At 35.6% G+C, this 27,607-nt stretch overlaps 2 protein-coding genes and 1 pseudogene across 2 annotated transcripts; 1 reads left to right on the forward strand and 2 right to left on the reverse strand.

The window, feature by feature from the left end:
• Nucleotides 1-642: 642 nt before the first annotated feature.
• On the reverse strand, nt 643-4,798 carry LOC110697060 (annotated as a pseudogene).
• Nucleotides 4,799-5,762: 964 nt separating this feature from the next.
• LOC110697059 (probable proteasome inhibitor) lies at nt 5,763-9,168 on the reverse strand. The gene is made up of 9 exons (XM_021874397.1): nt 8,867-9,168; nt 8,181-8,352; nt 7,914-8,060; nt 7,420-7,488; nt 6,699-6,776; nt 6,573-6,604; nt 6,427-6,496; nt 6,238-6,315; nt 5,763-6,089 (listed from the first exon to the last, which is right to left on the reverse strand). Exons 1-9 carry the CDS (start codon nt 9,042-9,044, stop codon nt 5,993-5,995), a joined length of 921 nt encoding a protein of 306 aa, XP_021730089.1. The 5' UTR covers nt 9,045-9,168; the 3' UTR covers nt 5,763-5,992.
• A 14,625-nt stretch (nt 9,169-23,793) lies between these two features.
• Nucleotides 23,794-27,318, forward strand: LOC110697404 (heavy metal-associated isoprenylated plant protein 31-like). Its single transcript, XM_021874780.1, has 3 exons — nt 23,794-24,175; nt 24,703-24,781; nt 26,706-27,318. Exons 1-3 carry the CDS (start codon nt 24,170-24,172, stop codon nt 27,029-27,031), a joined length of 411 nt encoding a protein of 136 aa, XP_021730472.1. The 5' UTR covers nt 23,794-24,169; the 3' UTR covers nt 27,032-27,318.
• The last annotated feature ends 289 nt before the right edge of the window (nt 27,319-27,607 follow it).

Genomic DNA, 27,607 nt, shown 5'->3' on the forward strand with positions numbered 1-27,607 from the left:
ACAATAAATCAATGTTATTTGTTGTGAGGGGAAGAAAGCTTTTAGGATTGAAGTTAATAATATGGTGTACAACTAGTCAATTATGGCTAATTGCCTAGTTGGACTACATTGGTCTATTGTGTGCTGCCAAAAAAGGATTTAATATGAGTTGGTTGTTGGGTTTGGCAATATAATGGAATTCTTCCCTTTCTTTGAATGTTTGATAATATTTCATTTTCATTCTTGTTGTTTATAAGTCTCTCTATTTATAAATACTTGTAAGTTGTAACATTTGAGTTTACAAATACTTCTGAATTTAGGAAGAATTCTGAGTTACAATAAATATAAATACGGGGTAATTAGGCATATCTTTATTGTTTATGTGATAGAAAAACAATAGAGAATCAGTTCAATTGGTGTTAGCGAAATAGAAACAATTCAATCATTTTGGTTTTATGCTAATAAGAAAAGTGTTGCAAGTATACGAAAACAATAAGCAAGTGTTGTATTAATTTGTATGTATAGTGTCAGTGGTGTTTGACAATGTGTATCTATCTGATATTGCAAGTATTTGGAATTTCAAGCACAAGGATCTATATCAATGTACTGTATAGTCTTCTATCAAATGAATAAGTATGAAAGTTTTTTAGTGATTATAAAGTTGAGCTTCATGTGAGAATCATGAGATGAATTAGACATTTAAGGAGTAGAAACCTTCCAGGTCTCTTTTAAATGCAACAACGTTTAAATCAAATAAAACAATTAACAATTAAATAAGTAAAGATTCAATACGATCACAATAAGTCAAATCTTATCAAATCAGTTAGAATAATGAAAACCAATAATATTCTTAATCCAACGGGCGGAGACAAATCAAAAGGCATGCAAGTTAGCACCGATTACCCTACAATTATCATCATTATATGTACTTTTTCTCTAATGATAGACCCACCCCAAAAAAAACAGGGACTTATCTTCGTAATATTCAAGCCCCACAACAGCAAATTGTCCTAAGTTACGTTCATTATACGTTTACATCACTACACCTCGTGCAAAGTGGCCCCTATAAATCACAAATTGACAATACAAATGACAAGCAACCTGTTTTAAATTCACTGGCTAAGCTAGTTTTATTTGGTCCTGCACCACTTAGCCATCTAGCTAGATGAGAGTCATGAGACTTCTATTGGAGAAACTGGTTTTGGAAGGAAGACGTAATGGTCTAGAACGTACGGGGACAAGCGTATTGTAGTGTTATGTCTCGGGCTTATATATCATGGCGACGTGGCTAAGGAGCCTAGTAGCTGATCAAAATGGGGTCAATCTATTTGTCCTCAGTTGGATGAAGCTCTCCTCACCAGATATTATCCCATTCTGACCAGCACAAATCATTCAGGGTGAACCATAAAGATAAAAAATGACCGTGCTCAAAACAAGGACTGGTGTACCACAAGGATTGAACCGAGCATCTGATGGCATACTGGCATACTAGTACCACTATCAGAAGACTCAGAGCATAAAAATATTGTTGTGATGATCATGAGAAAATACCTTAATATTAAGGTAAACAAGCTAAAGATGCATCAGGGAAACAGCCAGTCTACCTCCGCGCTTAACCATCTAGGATCATCAGGGCCTGCAAACACAATAATGCTTAAGTAGGAGATTCATACAAACTGCTACAAGGAAAAATAACTAAATATGTGTAGTCAGAAAAGTATACATGTATGTTTATCATGACTTTATGAGCATAAAAATAGGACCTGCCTATTGCAACTGAGTTTGATTAACCCAATAATCTTTCTCCCACCTTTCCACCTGTTTCACTGCACTGTTTTTAGTCCTCAGTAGGGCTTGGAGAGCAGTCTGGTCATAAGGAGGAGGCATGGTGCATGGACCTGTATCTGAAGGACTCTTCAGCAGTGATTCCATCATAAACTTTTTCTGTAAACCCACTGCAGGGCACCCCATGGTCTCCGAACAAAGCTCCACTGCATTTTTCGGTATCTTGGGCTTGAATTTTAAGAGTTTGGCATATTCTGTGAGCAGATGTAACATCTAATCAAATACATAGTCCATCTTCAAATCTTCCAAAATGAATTCACTGGCCGCATTCACAATGGCCTCAGCCTGATAAAATTATGAAATTGTATCAATTAAACAGCTTACTAGACTAAAACTAATGCAAATCACCAAATGTGAAGTTGTGAACCTCATTACTGATTACCCTGAAAAAGAACACCTTGAATAAATTTAATGAAAAAACTTTGAGAGTAACAACTCTTAAAACACTATAAACTACGAACAGCAAAAAGTTGCACTTCCTTCATCCCAATGTAAAATTTCAAAACTTGGGTATACAAGACTACCAGCAACAGATGTAATAGCTTTGGTTTGCAGGAGTTAAACACTTTCCACCAACAAGAACAAGATGTTTCAAATACTGAGAAGAACTAGGAAACTCTGTTACCTTATCCATGTGTTTATTCCCCCATTCTACAGCGAGCTTAATAGACCTACACTTGTCATCCCCCCTGACAGGCCAATAATGTTGCATAGGCATCAAACTTCTAGAGAAGAAATCGTAGTAAAGTGGCTTTACTAGCAGGGTAACAGAATCACATGAAAGGATGTAATTCTCGCTGACTGACCATGCTGATCCTTCAATGTAGATCTTATATCTAGTCCAAGCCATACAAGTAAGAATCTATCAGATATTGGTATAGCTTTAATAAGGCAAAGATCAATTGAAGAAACTAGGAAATCACTCCATGAAACATGCATGTCATGTACCTGTCTAAGCATTGGCTTGCCAAATCTGAATGCTTAAATCCTTCTTGTCTTTCTTTAGCCCAATCCTACATTTGTTTTTGGAGGACAACTATCAGTATATATTTTGGCTGTTACTTTCCTTTCTGATTGGTTGGAGAAGATCGGATGACTTCCACATCCTATCTAGCACCACCCTCTTGACACATTACCCCCAATCCAATCATGCCCATAGCAGCAGAATAGATATCAACTGGTATATTTCTACACATACTGAAATACTGGAAAGACTAATAATGTTGGAAATAACAAAGTAATGAAGAGCATTTTACCTGTTTATATAAGCGAGCATTCCAGTCCTGCGTGTCAGAGACATTACACTTAAGAAGGTCCCTCCTGTGTGGTGCAACATTGGGATTTCCTTTCCAGTAAGCATAAGGTTCTCTGTCTGCAAACTTCACTCTCTTGTTGCCTTCTTTAAGGTCCTTCGATAAAAACTCCCATGGCCTTATATTTACATCAGGCCTGTGAACAGATATTCTTCAGTGAGCAATTACATGTGAGGTGATATGACAGATGAATTGAAACATCTACTTCTCTTCTTGCTACCTACATTATATATGTACAAACATATAATTTTAACTTGCATCAAATCCAGGAGTTAATAGCAGCATAACCATATATGAAACCACTATAACCTTACCATCCCCAGAAAGACCAGTCAGGGGAAACGATATCCCATGTTTTATCATCTCCACAATAACAGAACAATGGAGGGGGAGCTGCAGTACTGAAGGGCCAATGATGGTTTTTTTCAATTCTCGGATAATCATTGCAGTCAAACATGAGCTCTAAATCAGGCACTCTACCAGGGTACAGCCTCAACAACTGTAAAATCCCCCAAAGAGTGAAAATATCTCTATCTTTTTGCCAATACTCATGGTTCTTCTCAACATAAGCCTTTCCATTAGAGATAACCAATCTAAAATTGGCAGTTGGTTTAGCTCCTACCACCATCTCTCTTGTAATACCATTCTTCTCCCAAAGCCGTAGATCTTCGTATATCAATCGAAAATACTCGGGACGTGTAGAAGGAGGTGGAGCATCAGGATCCAACTCTAGTGTTTCAGGGTAATCTGCTGGACAGGCTTGTGTGATGTTATGATTGTTATCATTAGAGCATTTAAGTGGAATTTCAATTTTTTTCTGAGCCTTTTTGGCAGTCTCAGTAGTTGTGTTGTTAGTGACAGTTAAAACTGTTTGCTGCCCGGACCCTTCTATAGGCTGAAACCACAAACAAGATAAAAGAATTTGTTAACAACAGTACAGTTTTGACTGTAAGGTACCATACCAAGCCTTATTTCAAACACTGTATGTGAAGTATGTGGACAAAAAGACAATGTAGTGATTCTTGTGAACACAGTATATTCATTCTATATGCTCTCCTTAGAATGTCTTTACTTTCTTTCTTATGGGGACAATAAGTCCTCTTACTAGGTATACTAGATTGTTTGGTTCATGCGCATTACATTATGGGACTATTATGTCTCGTAGGCTCATAGAGCCAACTAGCAAAATAAAGCCTCAATGACAATGATCCACACACGGTTCTTTTTGGACCTTCACTTCCTACTATACGCAGGCACACAGCAGATCTCATAATCTTTTCTCTGCCAGTTTTTCAAAATAAACAATTTCGGTTAACCTTTTTTTTTTTTTTTTTTTCCCACACAAACTCGTTTGGACCACAGCCTATTTTTTGTGTGTGTGCATAAGGAGATTTGAAAATAAGCTACTCATAATTGGCACTTGGCATCCAATTTGCTATTAGAGTTCACGTATATGAGTATCATTTTTCTTACATCAAACTTGTACTGAATAAACTGATGAAGTATTAATATTAATAAGAAAGAGGAGAAGGAAACAAAGAGCATCAGAAGGAAAACAGACTTACAGAGAAATTACGATAATGAGTAGAGAAGAAAGCACCAACAAGAAGCGAAAGAAAGAAGAAAACAACGATTGCAGAAGTACCAGGGAACTGTATCAATGGCCGCTAGATCATCTCATTAACTCGACGTAAACATCTGGAATTACTCACATAATTACAATTCATCATATTCTGTTAATCGGTATTCTCTCTCTCAAACGTACTTCAGCTCAAATGCTCAAAAACTATATACTACTACGCATGCAATATAATCAACCACTTAAACTTAACCTATTGAAAAAACAAGGATGTATTTAAAAAGAGGCCAAACAATAAACAAACAGATAAGTTGGTTCAACCATAAGATTTAAACCTTGTTTATTGGCTGACAATCTTACTTTTGGTTATACGAACAAAAGCACTCGATTATTAAAGTTTCATTCGGGTTTTAATTACGCTATTTTGTGTTCTTACCACTATTATTAGTGCTAGTCTAGTAAACTACTTCATATAATATTGCATCACTTTTGTTTTATCGAAATTTATACAGTATTACAGACTTACAGTATACGGAGTACTCGTGTTAGAGCAGTTACAATGTTATCATTATTGAATATTATCTCTATCTCGTTCCTCGTCAATTAGTCCTTTATATCTCTCTTCCTCACCCTGATAATTCACTTAAAGAGAAAAGTGTACATTTGAGCATAAAATATTTCTGATAGGCGGTGCTTTAAAACTCAAATGGCATTTTTCTTCATTCAGACTTCAGCGTTGTAGTACTTTGAAATTTTGGATAGTTGTAGACTTAATAGTGATGCACTCTTGTGGTGCTAATTCAAAAGGTGTTGGTAGCATTTCTATCAGTGGCTAGACCAATAGATCTATCACACTCTGATCTACCAGAAGCCCCTGATAAATTATAAAGTTACTGTGTTAAGAATGGGAGAATCGCACCCCTTCATATTAGACCATACCTGCCTGGCTGCCTGCAACACCTAGATTGGTATCTGACAGCAATCAAAACCACCTTCAACACAGATAATCTGTAATTCAAGAGAGCGAAATGGTGGTATGTGACATATTTACCAGATTAAAGAACACTATGATCCTGTCAAGTAAGTGCCAAACCAAAAAAAGTGGCAAGAAAATCCATCATACTTGCTATATACGAAGGAAATAAGTATGATCACTAAAAGCCTGACAGGAGTGAAACAGTTGAAGTATTTACAACATCGTTAGATCCACATACTCACATTTTGTTCGGCATCCCCCAAACTTCCTATTAAGAGTATTGTAAATATGAAAACTTTATTATATGTAATCAAAACCACCACTTCCAGGTTGCTCTATATCTGGGTGAATCCCTCCTCGGCGACCACCGCGTCCAGGGTTAGGTCCTCGTGGGAACCTGTACAAAAATGACAAAACAAGAGATAAATATAGAGTAACACAACAAAAATATGCTTAACACAAACCTCTGAACCAGAGTGGAAGAAAGGATGATATCTCTATCAACTATCACACAGATATATTAAGGAGAAAGATAAAATCTATACCTTCCAAAACGATCAGGCTCAAAACCAGGGACTCCTGGTGGACCATAAGGATCATATCGAGCCCCAGGTGGAATGCCACTGCCAAAATACAAAAATTGAGTTGTGAATTGTGACCAAGGGAAAATCTTGAAATTAAAAAAAAAAAAGGTAAGATGCATAAGATGGATCAGGCTTTATAATTATACTCACAGTCCTCCCGGTCCTCCCGAAATGCCAGGGAAACCACCTCTGTCGCCAAGCCATCTAGGATCTTCAGGACCTTCAAACACAATATTATGTCAATCACTACAGAACTTTCACAATAGCTATAAACAGAGTGGCCATATCTGACAAACCTATGAGCATGGATCCACTGCCAAAATCACCCCTGCAAAAGTGTAAATGAGACACAGGTTACTAATGGAGCAAAAACGGAGGTATTCAAGTATATAGGATGGTGTCAAAGAATGGGAGATACAAACCTAGAGGGATACATTCCAGCACCAGGCCCTGGATACAGATCACTACCCCCAAATGGACTGACTGGAGGAACCACAAACCTAAAAAGAAATCAAAGTATAAGATAAATTAAGAGAGAGAGAGAAGGGGGGGGGGGGAGTAGATGAAAATTAAGGAAACAGCCTATAGGGTAAGTTATATATCTTCAAGATTTTCATGACCATTTTAGAGGTGGTATCGACTATCGAGTGGCAGTATGCATACGAAGTACAATACATTTATGAAAAGAAAGGGGTACTTAGGGGAGGAGAACCAATTACCATGGACCTTCCTTTATAATGTTACAAAAACATTCAAGACCATTATCACTATTTGTCACAAGTCCACAAAACATTTGATCAGAGCAAACTTTTCATTACTGCATTAAATCATTGACCTTTAGATGAAACTTCAGGGTAAAGTTTTAACAATTACAGAGTAATGTTTAGTCATTTATCAGTTTAGACACTATATTATAAATTTGTTGGAAGTTGAAACCAATCAAACCATGTAGTTCATTGTGCTACCAATGATTATAAGTTTATGTATCAATCTTCCATACAGTATATGGCATAGTTCTTACATATAAACAAAAATGCCAACAAAAACTTTGAACCAACATGCTAGCAGCAGTAGATAAATCATCAAGCCTTACTTATACTTAGCTCAAATGAGATTTAAAAATTTTGAGTGTTTAATAGTTACCCTGTCTGTGGGTCCTGAGAGCCAGTAGATCCATCAGGATACCTGTTTGCTTCCTCATCGGCAGATAACCTACAAAGTAACAAAAGAAGCAGTATAAGGAAACCAGCCTCTTATCTGCAACAAAATGCAAATCCATAGCTCCCTTCTCTGACTTCAAATAAATTTTATTTTTCACTTATGTAATAATTTAGAATCCCAAGAATGGTAAACGATTCTCACATTAAGAGTAAAAAATCCAAACACATATCCTAAATATGACCTTTTATTTTTGGATTTTGTATAACATCAAAGGAGACTTAGTTGTACAACGTATTTTGCTCAGCATGAACAATCTGAGCAACACTGCATGCCAAGACTAGCATAAGTAAAATTCAAAAGTTTAAATGGCAGTCACTAAGGGTTAAGAGTTTTAGACATTGAACTATTGAAGCAATTTTCAGGACATGAATCCACAGAATCAGATATCAGCTATATGAAATAGACAAAGGCCTTACCTTGAGGGAGCAGTCACAGAACCTCCTGGTGAAGATCCATCCAATTTAGAAAGCACATTTGACTCTAAACTGCTTACAAGCTTCCCTAAATTCTTATACTGAGCAGGATAATCACTTGCTGCAGTCTCGGTAACATAATCGTCAACACTGCCACAAACACAGCATCCATCAATAATCAATAACGAAACAGCGGCACAATACTGACCTCCAATTCAAGTAATATATCCGATGAACAGAACAAAACTTGTAGTTAGAAGAAAAGTATACCTTATCCCAAGATGCACAGGCTCAGAAGCACCATCACTTAAAGCATCAACCATCAACTTATCACCAATCACCAAGCACTTTACCAAAACCTTCTTGTTACCCTTCTTAGGATTTTTATACACAAAAGCGTACCCAATTTCCACTTCATTCCAATGATCAATTCCAACCTCATCTGAACATTCAAAATACAACTATTTTATTATTCTACACAAATCTCTCAAATTGCTACAAAGTGAAGAATCCATTGTTCAACATCATCAATTTCAACCGTCAACGAGCAGCTAAAGCTCATGAAAGTTACATTCTAGTACAAGATAAACCTCCTAATCACAAAAATAAAAACAATTTCGTACATAATTTCATTAGCATGATCAATCCCAACCTTCAGTGAACAACCAAAACCCTTAAAGATTACTTTAAAGCATATAATACAAAAATGTAGAGTATAATCATAACGAACTTAATTCCAATGACCAATCCCAACCTCCTCTAACCCACTAAAACCCAGAAAAATTACCCCACTTCAAACAAAACAGAAAAAACCGCTCAATCACAAATATCAAAACAAATTAATACAGATAATCATATTAACCATCAACTTCATTCCAATAATCAATTCCAAATTCCTCCTAAAAACAACCAATAAAAAACCAAGAAAAATTTAAGAAAATAGATAAGAATAATACCATTTGAAGAGGAAGAAGAGAGAGAATTCTCGGCGAAAGCGGGGGGGCCGGTGGCAGTGAGGACGTAACCAGCCGCAAGAAACGAAGAGTGGACGGCAAAAGCTAATTTGTCGTGATTGTTTCGGAAATTAGGTCTAGATGCTCTTATTACCAACATTACTGATTCTTCAGTCACCATCTTTATCTGCTTCGATTAGGGTTTTTATTCCTGCAATTTTTTCGATCAATTCGATTTTCTGAAGAAAATGAGCTGAGTATTGTCGGTTTTTTATCTTGTTTGTCTAAATAATTTCTTGTAAAGGAAGGAAATAGAAGGTTTTCTGGGGGTTTATTGTCGTAAACTACTAACCATCGCCCGCAAATCTTCACATAAAGCCCACAAATTAAAAGTGAAATGACCCTTTTGCTCTCAAACTAAAAAACACACCTTTATCTTCTCTCTACTCTAGTCAAAAACACACTCTCATCTTCTCTTAACTTTGTAATCTCACTTTCTCTCTCTTAAATATTTTTTAAAATGTCGAGGCGGCAAGGCAAGGAAGTGGCGGCACCGGTGGTCGGAGCAAAGGGGTTTTGAGGTGGAAAGGTATTTTTTTTTTTATTTTAAAAAAAACAAAAAAACGGAAAAGGTGGCTGACACGGCGGCGGCGCCTAGCCCAGGCGCCACCACCGTGGCACTGGCGTCTGGGGCAGGCGCCACCCTCCTTTTTTTTTTTTAATTTTTTTTTCCAATTTTTTTTTTTTTGGGTATTTTTCATTTTTTTTTTGTCAATTTTTTTTTGTTTTTTTATTTATTAGATTGTTAATTTTTTGTAATGTTTTTAATTTATTTTCCATCATTTGTATATTGTTTTATTTATTTAATTTTAATTACTTTTTTTATGTTTATACTCTATGTTTATATTGCATGTTTTGTTATTTTTTTGTATGTTTATATTGCATGTTTTATATTGCATGTTTTGTTATTTATTTTTAATTACTTTTTGCATGTTTATATTGCATCATTTGTATGTTTATATTGCATGTTTTTTATTTTTATTTTGTTTTTGTGTGTATTTTCACTTCTTTTAATTTTTTTTTCGATATTGTGTACTTTTCTTTTTAATGTCAATTCGTTAGTATTTTTTTTTTGGGTATTTTTCATTTTTTTTTTGTCAATTTTTTTTTTTATTTATTAGGTTATTAATTTTTTTATTTATTAGGTTGTTAATTTTTTGTAATGTTTTTAATTTTTTTTCCATCATTTGTATATTGTTTTATTTATTTATTTTTAATTACTTTTTTTTATGTTTATATTGTATGTTTTGTTTTGTTTTTTTTTTTGTGTGTGTATTTTCAATTGTTTAATTTTGTTTTTCGATATTGTGTACTTTTCTTTTTAATGTCAATTTGTTAGTATTTTTTTTGTTTATTTGATATTTTTGTTGTTGATACTTTTGAAAATAGATTATTAATATAAATAATAATAATAACAATTGCTATTATTTCTCGTTATTTAAATTGAGTTAGGCATCGTATTTTCGTTCTAGGGCTGGGAAGAGTATGGACATTATGAGAAGTACGATCAACTCAATGGAGAGCTCGGAGCCCAGACACGTTAGATCTCGTGGTATTTCGGCCTCGGCTCGTAGAGAACGGGTGCACTATTCTGAGGATGATGATGATGGTGATGAGGAGGAGGAGGAGGAGGATGCGGTTGGGGATATGGACGATCAGAGTGGACCATATGATGATTACGGTCCATTTAGTCAGAGGCTTGATGATATGTATGAGATGCATAGGGTAGATGTGCGTAAGGGTAGAGATGGTAGATTTGTTAGTAGATCTGGCACATCATCTGCGTCCACTGTGTCTGCGATTAGCAGAAAACGGTCGAGGACCGTTAATGATTCTTGGGTGGTGAGGGGTGAGGTGGCTGGGGGACCTATAGACGGGAGTGTGATTTCTAGCTTTCTAGGACACATCGATACCCGTACCTGGGAGGACCAGGAGAGGGCTTTGGATAGCGGCATTTTAAAATTCCAAACCTGGGAAAAGACTTGTAACTTTTTGTGTAGTTGGGCTGGTGCTTGGTCGGAGGAGAGCGAGATGGTCGGCCGATTGAGGGCCACTGGAGTGAGTCACCTTCCTGCCACCATGCATGAAAGGATTGACTCGACGCTAATCACGGCTTTCGTTGAGCGATGGCAACCGGACACAAACTCTTTCCACCTTCCGTTCGGTGAAATGACGATCATGTTGCATGACGTCGAGGCCATCCCTTGGGATTCCCGTAGAGGAAAACCGAGCATCTGTTGTCACAGATGCGGATCAGGTAGACTTACTAGCGGAGCTGTTAACGGTGGATAGGGCTGCGTTGTACACAGCGGAACTTGGTCCTCCTTGGCTTTCTCCATCCTTTTCTTGAAAGAAAAGCAGTCCTTCTTGCGGTGACCAACTTTACCGCATTCCCAACAAGCAAACTTGTTATTGTTTGCTTGCTTCTTGGACTTTCCCTTGAAAGAGGTATTATTCTTCCTCTTTCCACTAGTGGAAGCACTAGTTTTTCCTTCCTCTACCAAATTAATGGTAGATGAGCTAGGATTCCCATCCTTAGCACTTTTCACGACTCTTATCCATTCTTCAACTTGAAGATGGGTGGCCAACTCGGACAAAGACATGTCCTCTTTCTTGTGTTTAAGCTCATGCTTAACACTTTTCCAACTAGCAGGCAACTTGTCAATTATACTTGAAACAACAAACAATTCATCCACAGAAATACCATGTTGTTTCAAGTTCCCATAGATTCGTTGTAATTCATGAAATTGGTCCATTATGGACCGACCATCAACAAACTTAAAATTATTAAAATTACTTACTAAAAACTTCTTACTTGAAGCATCTTCAGCCATATATTTGCCTTCTAAGGACTCCCAAAGCTCCTTAGCCGACTCCACATTTTGATACACATCAAAAAGATCATCTTCCATACCATTCAAAATATGACCACGACAAATAAAGTCATCGTTGTCCCATTTTGACATTTCCCGAACATTTTCCAAGGATTCTTTCTCATGTTCACTCGGCCTTGGAGTACTAATAACATAGGCTACTTTCAAAGATGTAAGAAGAAAGTACATCTTCTTCTTCCATCTTCGAAACTCCACACCGTCAAACTTCTTGAGTTTGACAAAATTTGTGGTCAATTCTTTCACTCTAGACATGCTTGCTAAGTATTAAACTCTTTAGATTGTTAGGTTTTCAAGTAATTCTAAAACAAGAACTACTATAACAATTGTGGGAACAAAACCTAACTATGTATAATTGATAATGAATTATACAAAAATCCAAATACAATTCAATGTATTACAACCAAACACCAATTTATCAAAGTAATACAGAAAAACACAAAGAAAACACTAGTTGTGAAAGATATTTTACTTGCCTCTACTCCAAGCTATTACATCCAACATGAACATGAGAATTCGGTGACCACTTGAGTCTCAATCCTTGATACACTGACTTAGGCGTATGAATACATTCCTAAAGAGTTTAATTTCCCCCACAATGGTGCTTGGGTTTGATCCGGAAATACTCTTTGAGATACAAAAGTCAGCCCAATTGTTCTTTGCACTAAGAAACAAATTGATGATGAATAATTCACAAAGAAGACTAAAATCAAGAAGATTTCTCACAAAAGTTTGCAAGATTTTTGAGAGGAAAATGGAGAATTACTTAGGGAGAATAACAGAGAAAAGTTCTGTCTATTTCTTTCGAAACAACTTTTTTCTAAAAATAGAATCAATCGTCGTATAAAACCGCAAAACGGCAAGAAGCGCGGGCGCGTGCGAAGAGGCGCGGGCGCGCCACCACAGCAGCGCGGGCGAGCCACCACAGCAGCGCGGGCGAGCCACCAGCTCGAGCAGGCGCGCCTCCTTCTTTGCCTAAAATCATTGAATTTCCAGGAAGTTAGCGCGGTTTAGGCGCGGGTCGCGCCATGCCATGGCGCGGGCGCGCCAACCGGAGGCGTGGGCGTGCCTCCAAACTTTTCCAGAAACTCATCGCGGTTTATGTGCGGTTTTGTCGCGGGTCGCGCCTAGCTGGCGCGAGCGCGATTCAGAAGCGCGAGCGCTCCTCCGACACTCTAAATTATCAACACTCCTCTCCGCCGGATATGCTGCAGAGACCTATCCAAGTCCTGTCCGTACACATGGCGATAAACAGCTCGGTTTGAGGCGATTTCACTGCACATCAACTAACGCACTAAACCGTAGTTGTCTTCACCAATCTGAAACACATCAGCCACAACCCGAAAACCGCAGTTACCATCTGCAACCACATCATTCCACCCGTCCAAGAATGGCATCATGATGTTAGGGATCCTGTCCTTATATGGAAAATGTTCAATGTCCATTTTACCTGTTATACACATCAATAAACACAGTTATCAAGTCAGCAGAAAACTAAACAAACACTCTAAAAAGTAAATTAAACTAAAGTACCGTACCGGTGCCGGGCATATTCACCGACGAAGAAGATTGGCTACCACTTGATGACGATGTACGACCACGGCCATGACCACGACCACGAATGTATTCAAACGCACTCCTGTTCCGCCGTGGTTGTCAACCCCTTGGTCGCTTGACCCCTTCAGGTTCCTCATGATCCAACACGACGAGTTGAACATGTCATGAAGTACGTGGGTAGCACTACGAATGATTGAAGGGTGGCTGGAGGACACTTGGTCAAACATCGAACGAAACTGCTCCAACTCCTCCTGTTCACGGTGGACCGTTTGTGGAACAACATGCTCTCCGATAACGAGCGTCCGCCAAAATGGATGAACCTGATCAACATGTAACGACGCCCTATCTTGCGTAATTACGCGGTGAATGGTGCACGCACAAGGTAGTCCATGAGTCACCGATATAGCACATCCGCACCGAATAGCCACTTCATCACCCAACTCCATTATCCTGTTGTGCTCGCTCAGAATCAACCCCAAGCAGTAGTGTGACACACGACCATGGAGAATCTTAAATATGAAATGGTTATACATCATGCCATGTCGCCGTCTGGAGTCCTCGAGAGAGTTCTTGATGCCGTTTTTCTGAGTATCAATAGCCTTGTTTATTCTCTCGAAAAGTGTATCCAGAGCAGAGGTGGAAGAATCAATCCAGTCCTTCAGAGCTCTATGAGCGCTCTCAACTTTACATGTGGTAGTGTTTCCAAAATGAAGAACTTGGTTTGTCCAACATTTGACAAACTTTTCCTCTGAGGCACCCACTGCTGCATAACATAGTCTACGATTGTCGGGCACCATTGGTACGCATCCTTGAAGTTATCCAAGGCTCGGTCGTACTCTGCCTCCGTGGTAGCTTGCAGGATCTTCCGCCATTTACCATTTACCAATCTCTCTGCTGAATCTAAGTTCTCGTTGAAAAGGTTGTAGGCTTTGACTTTCACGCAGTTGTTGATGTGCCATGTGCACAGTAAATGGCTCGACTCCGGAAACAGCTCCGCTATAGGGGCAAAGAGACCTCCCTCACAATCGCTGACGATGGCCGATGGCTGAACATTTGGGCCGATGTAATTTCTCAACTTCTCCAACACCCAACGGTAACTCGCAGCCGTCTCATCCTTCATGACTGCATAACCAATCAAAAAGTTCTGGTTCGTTGGAGTCATCCCAACCATCTCAACCAGTGGGAACTTGTACTTGTTTGTCTTGTACGTTGAATCAATCAGAATCACAGATGGCCAAGACGAAATCATATCAGCACAATCAGGATGCACAAGGAACAAATGAGTCACCTCCGATGTGTCTTCATCATATTCAAACCAGTACAGGTAACCACGTGCTTGTGCCTGGTGTAGAAGCTGTTGTATAGGGTTCCTTCCCTCTGACCGTTCAAACCTCAATTTCTGTCTGACGTTGTAGATGTGTCTTCGGTTTGGCTGGTCTTCAGGAAATTTCTACAACACAGATGCTAATATTTTAGCAAGTTTCACTTGAGCATCACTCATTTCTCTTACAACTAGTTTCGCAGCAGGACTTAGGTCGCTTAACTGTCGATGACCCACTTCATATATATCATCTCATGGTTGTGATACCCCCATTTACCGTAACCCTTCACTTCCCAACCGTCACGCCTTTGCTATTGTCGAACCTTTACTCTGAACTGACACCCACAACCTTTCCGCTTTGTATCAAACCGAATCGCTTGACTGAAATCTCGTTCCTCCTTTTGCGATAACAGTCGCATCTCAAAATGCGATCCATTCTACCATCCCGTTGAGATTTATGACTTGCTATTACTAAACAAAAACCTGATCTAATTGCAACCTGTTTCGCCCAATCAATCGCTTGTTGAGCATCTTCGAACAAACCATCGTGTACAAAAATCCCACTATAATCATTTCCGTCTCCACCATAATCCTGCAACAATAAAATATAAATATAATCACATAAGATTAGATTAAATTAATACATTTGACACAAAATTATTACAAAAGTAATTTCTAAACTTTAAATTTCTAAATATCATTTCCACTCTTAACGCATAATACATTTAACGTCTAAATTTACACATAATTAACACAAAACTAACACGTAATTATATATAAAAGTATTCACACACATACAAATTAAAACATACATTTGTTTATTAAAACGTGCAATATGAACTTGAAAAAGTAAATACAAAATAAATAAATAAAAGAATATACTAATAACGGAAAAAAAAAAATATAAACATAAAAAAAATTAACAAATTTGAAAAAAAAAAAATATACATAAACAAAACAATATATAAAGGGCAAAAAATATAACCAAAAACAATAAAATATAAACAACAAACAAAGAAATGAAAAACATAAACAAAAAGTATTCACACACATACAAATTAAAACATAAATTTGTTTATGTTTAGAAATAATTAACACATATTAAAACAAAATGTCAAATTAAACCATATTTTTGTTTTTTTTTTTAAATTATTCACACATTTTTCAAACATAATTTCAAATTAAATATTATTTTTTTTTAAAATAAATTATTAACCACATTTAATTCCAAATTTATCAAAATTAAAAAAAAAAACCAAAAAAAAAAACAAAAAAAAAAACACAAAAATCAAAAACATAAACAAAAATTTAAATTAAATTAAAAAAAATTAAAAAAAACACAAAAATCAAAAACATAAACAAAAGTTTAAATTAAATTAAAAAAAACAAAAAAAAAAAACAAAAAAAAAATACAAAAATAAAAAACATTAACAAAAGTTTATATTAAATTAAAAAAAAAAACAATTTTTTTTTTATTATAACGTGGCAGTGGCGCCTGGCCAGAACGCTGCCACCGTGGCGCCTGGCCAAGCGCCATAACCATGGCACTGGCTTCCCTGCCAGGCGCCACCGCCATGGTGGCGGCGTCCTGGCCAGGCGCCCCACCCAAGGTAGTGGCTTCCGGCAGGACGCCAGCCGCCACTTCGTGATTTTAAACGGCTTCGTACCTCATTTTTCGGCGGCGTCGGCGGCTCTCTGGTGCATCTAGCCGACGATGACGGCTCTTCGGTGTCCCTCGGGGATCCAATGCTGCTCCACATTTTTGGTGAGTGAAAATTTCGTTTTCGGTAAAAATTAAAAGAAGGGTAAGAATGTCATAAATTTTAGAAAATGTGGGCTTTATGTATAAAAACGTGGGCGATGAATAACAAGTTATTGTCGGGCTGATTATTCTTGGCCGGGCCGCGGGCCAATTTTCCGGGTCGATTAATCTAACTTATCTTAGGCTTTAATGAAATACAATCTTACCCTTCATTAAAACAGCGATAGAGAGATACGGAATAAAAAATATACAAGTATATACACCGTATATTGGTATTCCATACCTTTTACTCCGTATAAAGTACTTTTGTGTCCAAAAAAAAAAGAAGTACTTTGTATATTTCAATTTATCCTTGCATTTTATCAAAAAAGAAAATTATAAAAGTATATATAATTGAGATCGTGTGAGAACCTAACGTTAAAATGAAAATAAGGAATTAATCTAGACGTTTATGTTTATACATGCAAAAAAATACGAGTATTATGCTAACTGCTAAGTAAGGTTTCATAAATAATTGGAATGTTTTCTTATTATAGAAAAATTGAATATTAATTTACTAGTATTATAGTATATTATGAAAGGAATCGAGTCCATAATTGCATAATTGGTATACTTTATACGTCTTAGGTAAATTAAAGAGTTTTTACTCTTTATAAGGTAAAGTACTTGACTTCAATTGTTTATTTGTTGGTTTTAGATAAGGCTAGCTTGGATTACATGGATATTGGCCTTGTTTAGCAATTAGATGTTGGCTTTTAGCTACTGATTGTTTCTCTTAGCTGGTTTAATCAGATGTTTGTATTGGTTTATTATGTTGGTTGTCTGACTGTTGATTGTCAATAAATATATTTGATAAAGTTAGCTGTTGATTGTTTTATAAACCTTTAAGGGCATTGATATATTTTATTAATTTTATAATACATATTGCAAATAATAATAATAATAACAATAATAATAATAATAATAATAATAATTACTGCTTATTAATAAATAACAATTATTAAGTAATTTACTAATTATTTATTTTATTAATATATGAATTATTACTAACAAAAAAATAAATAGTTATTAATTATCATTGATTCGTTATTAATAATTAATAATTATTTATTAATTATTAATGAATATTTATTAATAATTAATTATTAATTATAGTAATTAACTATTAATAATTAATAATAATCAATAAATAGTTATTAATTATTAATGATTAGTTATTAATAATTAATAATTAATAATTAATTATTATTAATTATTAATAGTTAATTACTATAATTATTAATTAATATTTATTATTAATTATTCAATATTATAATTATATATTAATTAATAAATATAAATTATTAATAATTGATGATTAATTACTTTTTATTAATTATTATAATTGATAATTAATTACTTTTTATTAATTATTATAATTATATATTAAATAATAAATATAAATTATTAATAATTATTAGTTACTATTTATTATTAATTATTAATTATTCATTATTAATTATTAATTAATATTTATAAATTATTAATTATTGACTAAGTATTAATTATTAATTATCAATTACTTATTATTAATTATTAATTATTAATTAAAAATTATTAATTATTAATTATCAATTACTAATTACTAATTATCAGTTACTGACTATCAATACTAATTACTAATTATCAGTTACTAACTATCAATTACTAATTACTAATTATCAATTACTAATTACAAATTTTTAATTACTAATTTCTAATGATTAATTACTAATTAAAAATTATTAATTATTAATTATTTGGTAAAAAGCCAAAAGCCAATACCTAAAAGCTAGTAAGACTAGGTTTTTATTTTTGGCAAAAAAGCCAGCTTTTTAACCAACAAAAAAACCATTTACCAAATACTTTTTTTGGCTGTTTGACCAAGTTAAAAAGCCAAAAAGCCAAAAGCTAACCAAAAAGCCAAGCAAAAGTCATTTACCAAACAAGGCCATTGACTTCATAAATTTTGAATTATTAGGGTTTAATGACAATTGTTCACCATATAAAATCCTTGTTATACTGAGGAAATTTTTACGTATGCTAATCACTTTGTCTACATAGTGTGACAGTGGTGATGTTCCTTAGAAACATTGAAACCGCTATTAGTACCTTATTAGGATAAATGGAAACTTTATGGATAAATCTTCATTACTATGAAGCTATTACATGGTAAATTATTTCCTAGCTAACTTATAAAAAAAATATAAAAAATTATATGTTTATATTTTTATATCATTATAATAAAATATTTACGTTTTTTAAGAATAAATGTGTCTTTTTAACCTAACAAGCATAACAACAAAAAGTCGTCTTGGTAATATTATCCCGAATATTCTGTACCAAATTTCGAACACACGTAGAAATTATACTTCTACTCTGTGAACTTAGCAAACGAAGCAAGTATATATATATATATATATATATATATATATATATATATATATATATATATATATATATATATATATATATATATATATATATATATATATATATATATATATATATATATATATATATATATATATATATATATATATATATTTATTGAAGTCTGAACTCTTCAACTTTTTGAGAAAGTGGCACAAGGCCACGAGCACGGAGAACTCCTACAACAACACTGTGCATCATCCTCCTGTCTTTTATGTTCTGAAATGCACACTTGACTTGTTAGTTGTTACAAAAATAAATTACTGTACATAGTACGTATGTACTAGCTTCATCCATATCGTCCTACAAGTATGCTGTTTGTATGACTATGAAAGAGTCAACCAAACAAACGTTCATTTTGTAGGATGAATCCCATCAACATTAAGCGTGGATTTGACTTCATCATTACTTTCCACTTATTTAAATGACATCAGTAACAGTTTTTTTCGACACTAATCATTTGCAAATTTTACCATCTATGCATCAAGGATTATGTATGTCTACGTATTGAGGTGGTTAGACCTATACCCTGAAATGCTCTCAGCATAGGAGCCCTGTTGTACTGGAGTGCTTCATCGTCAAAAGAACAACAAAGACTGACGGAAAAAGAACTTCCGAAAGGCATGGGAAGACAGCCTGAGTCGCAGCATCAAGGTCTGACCCAATTTGAGCAAAGGCGCCATTCCCTGGGAGTTCCACCAGCGGCCTGGATCTCCGATTGGGAAACCGTATCCAAGCTCCGTGGCTAGTGAAAAGCTTGATTTACGTTATGCTGCTAATTTAATTACATTATCAATATGATTACTCCGTGTTACTCCTGTCACAATGTCATTTTTTAAATTTAGTTAGCTTGCTTCGTTTTTTATTATCTTTTTTTTTTTGAAAGAAATTTAGTTATGTCCATTACTTTATATTATATCGTACGAAAACTTATGACAATTCATGCATGTTAGCCGACCCCAAATTATTTTGTACTAAGGCTTTATTGTTGTTGTTGTTGGTATTACTAGAATACTAGCCAAGGAATTGAAAGATAAACTACTTTATTTGATAGCTATGTACTCCATATCTTTATAAATGTAGACGGTTGATTTACTTAAAAATGACCGTTAGATAAAAAAAATTACTTTTAAAATCACTGGGATATTGTTGAGACTTTTACAGAGGAATGACAAACCTTTTTTATTTTTATTTATTTACTCGTACATATGGACATTAAGGCATATGCCAGGACACACATTGGTACGAGACTCCTAAATTCTATGAAATTAATCAAATTTATATATAACAAAATGAGAGATATATTAAGCAGATTAGAGGGGAATATAAAACTTAGTCAACAAGTAAACGAGTGAGGCAAAATTCAAGCATCTAGACATCAATCCAGGTTGTCCCAAACTACAATGCATGGAATTAGAAAGCCATATTACACTCCGTATAATTTAATCAAAAAGAAAAGAAACCAGGAACCAGCTAACACTTTGCTGTTCTGAGAATACGAAGAGTGTGAAAACAATGACGCAACGTTCATAAAATGAAGTACATAAAATACAAAGAAGAGTTTAAGCAGTCGTAGTAAAACTATAGGTGGTGGGGAGGGTGGGTTCGGCGCTAGGTATATTGGGCTGGGCAGAGTGCATGGAAGAGGCTGGGGAAGAGTGCGCTGGTGGGGTTGAGATAGAGGAGGAATGCGGAGTTGGGCTGTGTGGTGAGGGGCTTGGGCTAGACATGTGGGGCTGGGTAGAGGGCGTGGAGTCAGCAACTTCGGTGACAGGTTGATGTATTGGGTTTTGTAGTATGGGCAGGGAGATTTGACACCATGTGCTTGGGCTAGGAATAGGGGTGGAAGAAGCATTGCTAGTGAGCTTGGAGATTGGAAATTCATCTTCAACAAAACGCACATGACGAGAGGTGTAGACACGGTTAGAAATGGGGTCTAGGCAATGATACGCGCTTTGTGTTTTAGAATAGCCTATGAAGATACAAGGTTTGGATTTTGGCTCTAATTTGTGAGAGGTGTACGGTTTTAGCCACGGGTAGCATAGACAACCGAAGGAACGTAATTTTAGGTAATTAGGAATTGAGCCAAACAGACAGTGATATGGAGATTTCATAGACAGAGTGGGTGTGGGGAGCCTATTTATCAGATAAGTGGCAGTGGAGAGGGCATAAGACCAGTAGGAGAGAGGGAGATGAGAGTGGGTTAGAAGAGATAAGCCTGTTTCAACAATATGACGATGTCGTCGTTCGGCAAAGCCGTTGTGTTCAGGAGTATGAGGAGGGGAAGTGAGATGAGAGACGCCATCGATAGTTAGGAAAGATGCTAGGGCTTCATATTCCCCACCATTGTCCGAGTATAGAATTCTGATTGTTTTAGAGAAAAAATTTTCAACTAGAGCCTTAAAGCGAATAAAAACATGTTTGGTATCGGATTTGTTTTTGAGAGGATAGAACCAAATGTACTTAGTGAAATGATCTACAAATATAACATAGTATTTGAAACCATCAAGAGAGTGAACCGGAGAGGTCCATAAATCGTATAAATAATATCAAGAGGGGGCGTTGGAAAGTAAGGTAGAATGAGCAAAGGAAAGTTTATGACTTTTATTGCATTGACAAGCATTACAACTGAAATTTAAAGTGCTAGAGACATGTAGATTAAAATCAGAAACAAGATGCTTGAAAATTGATGACGAAGGATGGCCTAGCCTATGATGCCAATTTATTGCCGGTGCTTTAAGGGTAGAGTAAGCTGAAATATTTGAGGAAGAGGGCCATTCGTAAACCCCATGATTAACTGGCCCCTTCAGGAGTTGTGCCCCCGTAAGTCGATCCTTCAAAACGAAGAAATCAGATGAGAATTCAATAGTAAGATTATTGTCAGAACACAATTGAGATATAGAAATAATATTGCGAGACATAGAAGGAGCACATAAGATGTTAGATAACATAATAGACTTTGATGAAGAAACAGGTAAGAAAAGAGACCCAGTGTGAGTGATAGGAACACCAAGACCGTTACCTATAACTATTTCTTCTGTGCCATCATATGGGTGATGAAGGGACAGTGTGGATAGGTCTTGTGTGACGTGGTGGGAAGCACCCGTGTCTAAAAGCCACGAGGGAGAGGAGTTTGATGGAGCAGCAGTGGCGACATGCGCCTGAGGAGAAGTTGAGCCACGGTTCTGGGGTGGCAGCGTGGGTTTTGCGGAGGGGAAGCGTTAGTGAAAAGTGGGGCATCTATATAACGAGTGCCCATGAGTGTGGCACCATTGGCAGCGACCTTTGTAGCCAGTGCTAGAAGGTTTATCACCGACTGGTTTCTTAGAGTGATAGGTAGCGTGATTATGGTAGGGTGGCTTGCGAGATGAATCATGAGGATGGGCTGGAGGGGGAGTGCTACGAGTGGAAGTAGCATGAGCAGAGGCAGGAAGTGGGGATGAAACAGGAGTATTTCGGAGACTAACTTCTTTGATGAGGAGTTTTTCATGGAGCTCATCAAAGGAGATCAAGGTGTCACGGTTGTTAGTGGCGTCAATGACAGATTGGTAAGCCGAGTCTTGAATTCCTTCAAGAACTCGTTCAATAAGATCATCCGGTTTGCAAGGGTCCCCTAAAACTACTAGTTGGTCAGCGCAAACACGGATAGCATTCATGTATTCTGTGATACTTTGGGTGCCTTTTGTAATGGACCTAAGATTGGCTTTGAGAAGTTTAGCATGACCACGAGTGTGACGTGCAAAGGTGTGGGCTAGAATGTCCCAAGCCTCTTTGGTAGTTGTGGCTCGAGAAACTAACGGAGAAATATTCGATTCTAGAGTACCTAGGAATGCACCAAAAAGGAGCTTGTCTTGACGAACCCAAGTGGTGTAGGCCGGGTTTGGGGAGGTATCATTGTCAGTGGTAAGGGTGGGTGGCGGTGCAGGGTGAGAACCATCAATGAAATGCGAAAGGCCGTGGCCAACAAGAATGGATTCAAGCTGGAGTTTCCATGATAAGTAGTTGAGGTTGGTGAGTTTGATTACATTGGTTAGGTTGACAATGATGAGTGGGTGCGATGGTTGGGCATCATTGGGAATAATGGAGTTGGAAGCCATGGGAAAGGAGTGAAGGGAAAGATGCGTTAAAAAAAAAATAAATTAGGAGGTTTGATCAACCTGCTTTGATACCATGAAGGAATTGTATATTCTTGATTAATTAACAAAGATGAGTATACAGCCTATATTATATACAAGAAGCTCTACGTACAGCTACAAGAAGATAAACATAAAGCTACAAAGAAGATAATAATACAATCCTATAAATAAGTGATAAGATAACTATCTTGCTAAGCATAGGATAATTATCTTGGTAACTAACGTGTGACTCTATCACTTAATACAATTGATATCGTCTTTTTTTTTTTTCCATACAGAGTACATGCAAGCATGAAAAAATTAACTTCAATAATTATTTTAAATACTAAGGATTTTATATTTGTAATATTAACTATTGATAAAAAATGGATATTCACGAGTCCATTCACGACAACAAAATAAAAGACACTCTAAATTATTCTACATTAACAATACATACGAGTAACATTATTACAATGTAATGATCCTTAATTACCTCGTAATTTTCTAGAGAGTAAAAGTGCTACTCTGTAAAAACACATGGGCTTAATAAAGCTAAGGATGTACTTTAGGCCTTTAGTTCTACACTCAACAATGTTCACCACCATTGCAACATATAGAATGGTGATACATAGACATGAATAGACAAAAGGTTTTATCAAAAGGGTTAGCACTTTGCAGTTTGCACCTTTGAGGCTTTGAGTTCCTTGACTTGAATATACATCTACACTCGATCATTTGATATGATAATACTCTAAAAATGGAACCCCCAAAAGAGATACTCTCACGGATTTTGAAAACACGCGTGCCTTGAAATATTTTGATATCTCTTTTTCCAAATTTCAAAACCCAATATTATTAATTCTCTCATACTAAGAAAGTACAGCTAGTCAGCTAGACTCTAGCTAGTGAACTTGTAATAACTTCATATTATTGTCTAACCCCAACTACCATACTACCTCCATAAATACTGGCCTATTTCTCTCTATAAAATAGCTACTCTTTTTGCTTCTTTCTTCAACTCTTTCTCTCTCTTAATTCTCTTATTAATCTCTCTTCATATTGTTGAATTAATTAAGCAACTAATTAACAAGGTTTTTATTTGGTGTTCTTAGCTTTTGTCTCTCTTACTCACATTATAATTTAAGGATGTCTGTAAGTTTGTTTCTGTCTCTCTCATTTTAGTTTTTGCATGCTCTAGTTTGCAAGCTCTTTCATTTATGCATCATGCATGAGCTTAAATTCCATGTATTTCAAACGTCATTGATTTGGAGAATAATCCCAAATTAGTTTTTTTTTTTTTTTTTTTTTTTTTTTTTTTGTGATTTAGAGATAGTTGCAGAGTATAATCATATAGACGAGATTTGATTTTAAGTCATTGATAGTCAAATATCATCTAAAAGACTTTAACTAACTAATTAATCCGTAATTATGTAGCTAATGAGGACGTGACACAATTTTGTATTTGCTTGTTCCAAGAAAATAAACTAAGCTCAGCTTTTTTAGCGTGGTCCAAATCTCTTCATTTTGTTCTCTTGCTAGTGTGTAGTGTCCACCTTTATACATTAATCAAATTTTTTACTTGTGACATAAATTAAACATGCAACTCATGAATATTAAAAATGGTTAGTTATTACATAATTGTCTTCTCATATTTCTAACATTGTTGTTTTGGTGAGCAGATGGTGGAAGTTTTAGTGCCAAACCTTGATTGTGAAGGATGTGCATCTAAATTAAAGAAGGCTCTTTACAAGCTCAAAGGTACTCCATTTTGTTTTTTCGTGAATTTCAATACAAAGATTTAATTATAATTGTAATTTCTATTACGCGTATAAATTTGTGAGATCTTTGTCTTGTACTGTACTTGGTATGAAACGTAAATTGGAGCACTAAAAACAGGTCATTATAGTAGGGGCCATTATTGCCATTTGCACATACATTTCCCTTCTTCCTGAATCCAGACTACATGATGGCCTCCTTTTTTTTTTGTTTGTCACCCTTATATTTCTAGAATTAGATCATAATTATGTTTGAGTAAGTATCCAACTTTTTTAATTAATCAAGTAATTAATATTAGCCCTGAGTTTTGTTTTCCCAAATATTATGTGCTTAGAGACTCTATTCACAATGTGGTCACATACTCACATTTGCATGTATTTTAAAATTAATACTGAAAAAAATACGAAATATCATTATATCTGATTAATTTATCACAGAGCAAATTAGTCTTAAATATTATTTTAGGATCGAGGGAGTATGTAATTAAGTATCATCTTCGATGTGGTGTTACTATTTCTTCATTCTATAGCTAGGATATATCTTTGATTAATATATTCAAATTATAGTAATGATTCATAAACTTAATTACATTATAAAAACTGAAATTATTTATATGAATGTGCACTAATAAATGGTCATAATTTTTTTGGCGCCGGAAAGAAAGTTTGACCAAGACCAAATGGAAATGTGTTGGGCTGATGGCCCCCCCTCTCGCAACGTAACAAATGGAAATGCATGACAGTTGAAGAGAAAAGCTGTAATTAGGTGACCAGCATTCTGTTGTTAACTGGCAATTTCTTTTTTCATTTTCTTGCTTTTATTTTTCCGTGTATTCGGAAATTTTAAAAATAAAAGGGGTACCAACATAATTATGATAATAAAAAAAAAGTATGGATTATAAATTAATATAGTGGTAATTATCCATGGTTCATGGACCATGTCAAATCATTGAGTTTACAAAGTCTATCTAGCTAAGTCATAACTTTCAACTCTTTTGAGACTTATTTTTTTCAAAATGAGAAAGCAAGATCATAATTCAATGTGTGTGTATGTTGCATATCATGTCAATGTGTGTGTATGTTGCAATAATGCCATGCTAATTAAATATGAAGTAATTAATAACCAAGTGTATAATGTATCACTTGTTAGAATTATAGATGGCAAATAATGAAAAGCACGGAAGATGTATTGGGTGTATTTTGTGACTTTGTGTAGATAAAAAACCCACACGAATTATGATATAGACGAGATTCAATCCCAAACATCTCACTTCATATGGGTTTTTCTAGGGCACATTTTCTATCTTTTCTATTGCCTATAAATCTTTCTTTTTTAAAGGTGACCAGATCTCAACCCTCACGGTTTTTTTTGATTCAATATTTACGGGCCAAATACTTGGGAGTAGAAGGGGGGTAAGGGAATCCCTACCCCTAATCCCAAATACCCTAACTTAGTAGAATTCGAATTCCAAACCTCTAGGACCTAAGGTAAGAGTTTTACTATTGATCATGAGTGGAGTCTTACTATTGCCCATAAATCTATAATCAATAATTTTCTGTTCATCTTGGATATGAAAAAGCTGACAAGTCATATTGTCATTGATTGGTTACGCATGTACTCATAATAGTGCGGTAACTATTACACACTCATGAAGACATGCAGTGGACAGTGGTTATGAGAGATTGTGTCATATTGATCATGTTACACTTATACAGTTATACCCTACTATTGTGCCTATGCTTTAGATTTAAAATCACAAGTCCACTAAGCCCATCTTGCTGGCCCGTGTGCTCAAGGCCCATATATTGTATTCTAAACTGGCCCAATTCACAGCCGTAAGCCCAACTATTTAGTCTTGTATGTGTTTAAAGGCAGTCCAATAACAAAGTACTCTCTATAATTGCAGGAGTTGAGGATATAGAAGTGGAAATGGACACACAAAAGGTAACGGTAAAAGGGTATAGACTAGAAGAAAGGAAAGTAATCAAGGCTATTAAAAGGGCAGGCAAAGCAGCTGAACCATGGCCTTTTCCTTCACATTCTCACTATGCTTCATTTTACAAGTACCCTTCCTACATTACCAACCATTACTATGACACTTCTAATGGCGCCGCCCCAAGTGTCCACGCATTCTTCCATACTCCGTCTGTGTACTCTGTGGCCGTGGCATCCGATGAGGCTGTGGCTTCCATTTTCAGTGATGATAATCCTCACGCATGTAGCATAATGTAATTTCATTTAATTAGTAGCATGGCCTAGATCACTTTTGCATATTGCACATTGTGTTCTTGTTAGTGTATGATCGATGTATTGATTGATTATTTTATGTTATATGAAAGTGTACTGTGACCATTTTTTTTATCTCTAAATTTTTTCTTTTCATCCAAAGTTTCAAGTGCATTATGAAGTATATGCATGCTTCCCCCAATTTAATCACCACGTTTTGAGTCTTTTGACTCATGTACAACTTTGACTATTAATGTATACTAGTCTATATTTATCGATCAATAAAATATAAGTAAGATTAATTAAAAGTTTACATTTTGAAATTTTACATTAAGGACCAGCATGTTACTCTACCATAATACATTAATACTTCATAACAAAGCTAAGATAGTATGGAGTATATACTTTCCGTCTCTTTTTATAAGACAATCATTGTCAAAATATAAAGAACTTGTAGAGACGAAGGCATAAAACCATGCAAAAGGCAAGAGAATAAAATCCAGTGTGGTATGCTTCCCTCCAAATCTCCAAATGAAGAGAATCTTTGAAATTGGTAGAAAAGAAAGGAGCCAATTCTCTCAT

Source organism: Chenopodium quinoa, unplaced genomic scaffold (genome assembly GCF_001683475.1).
Source record: "Chenopodium quinoa cultivar QQ74 unplaced genomic scaffold, ASM168347v1, whole genome shotgun sequence".
In the NCBI taxonomy this organism is placed as follows: Eukaryota; Viridiplantae; Streptophyta; class Magnoliopsida; order Caryophyllales; family Amaranthaceae; genus Chenopodium; species Chenopodium quinoa.

Excerpts from the sequence above, each read along its gene's own strand:
- LOC110697404 (XM_021874780.1), top strand. Across the intron at positions 24,782-26,705 it reads GGCTCTTTACAAGCTCAAAG|GAGTTGAGGATATAGAAGTG; the intron begins GTACTCCATTTT and ends CTATAATTGCAG.
- LOC110697059 (XM_021874397.1), bottom strand. The coding sequence starts at position 9,044 with ATGGTGACTGAAGAATCAGTAATGTTGGTAATAAGAGCATCTAGACCT. Across the intron at positions 8,353-8,866 it reads CTCTTCTTCCTCTTCAAATG|ATGAGGTTGGAATTGATCAT; the intron begins GTATTATTCTTA and ends TTGAATGTTCAG. Across the intron at positions 6,777-7,419 it reads TCTCAGGACCCACAGACAGG|GTTTGTGGTTCCTCCAGTCA; the intron begins GTAACTATTAAA and ends ATTTCTTTTTAG.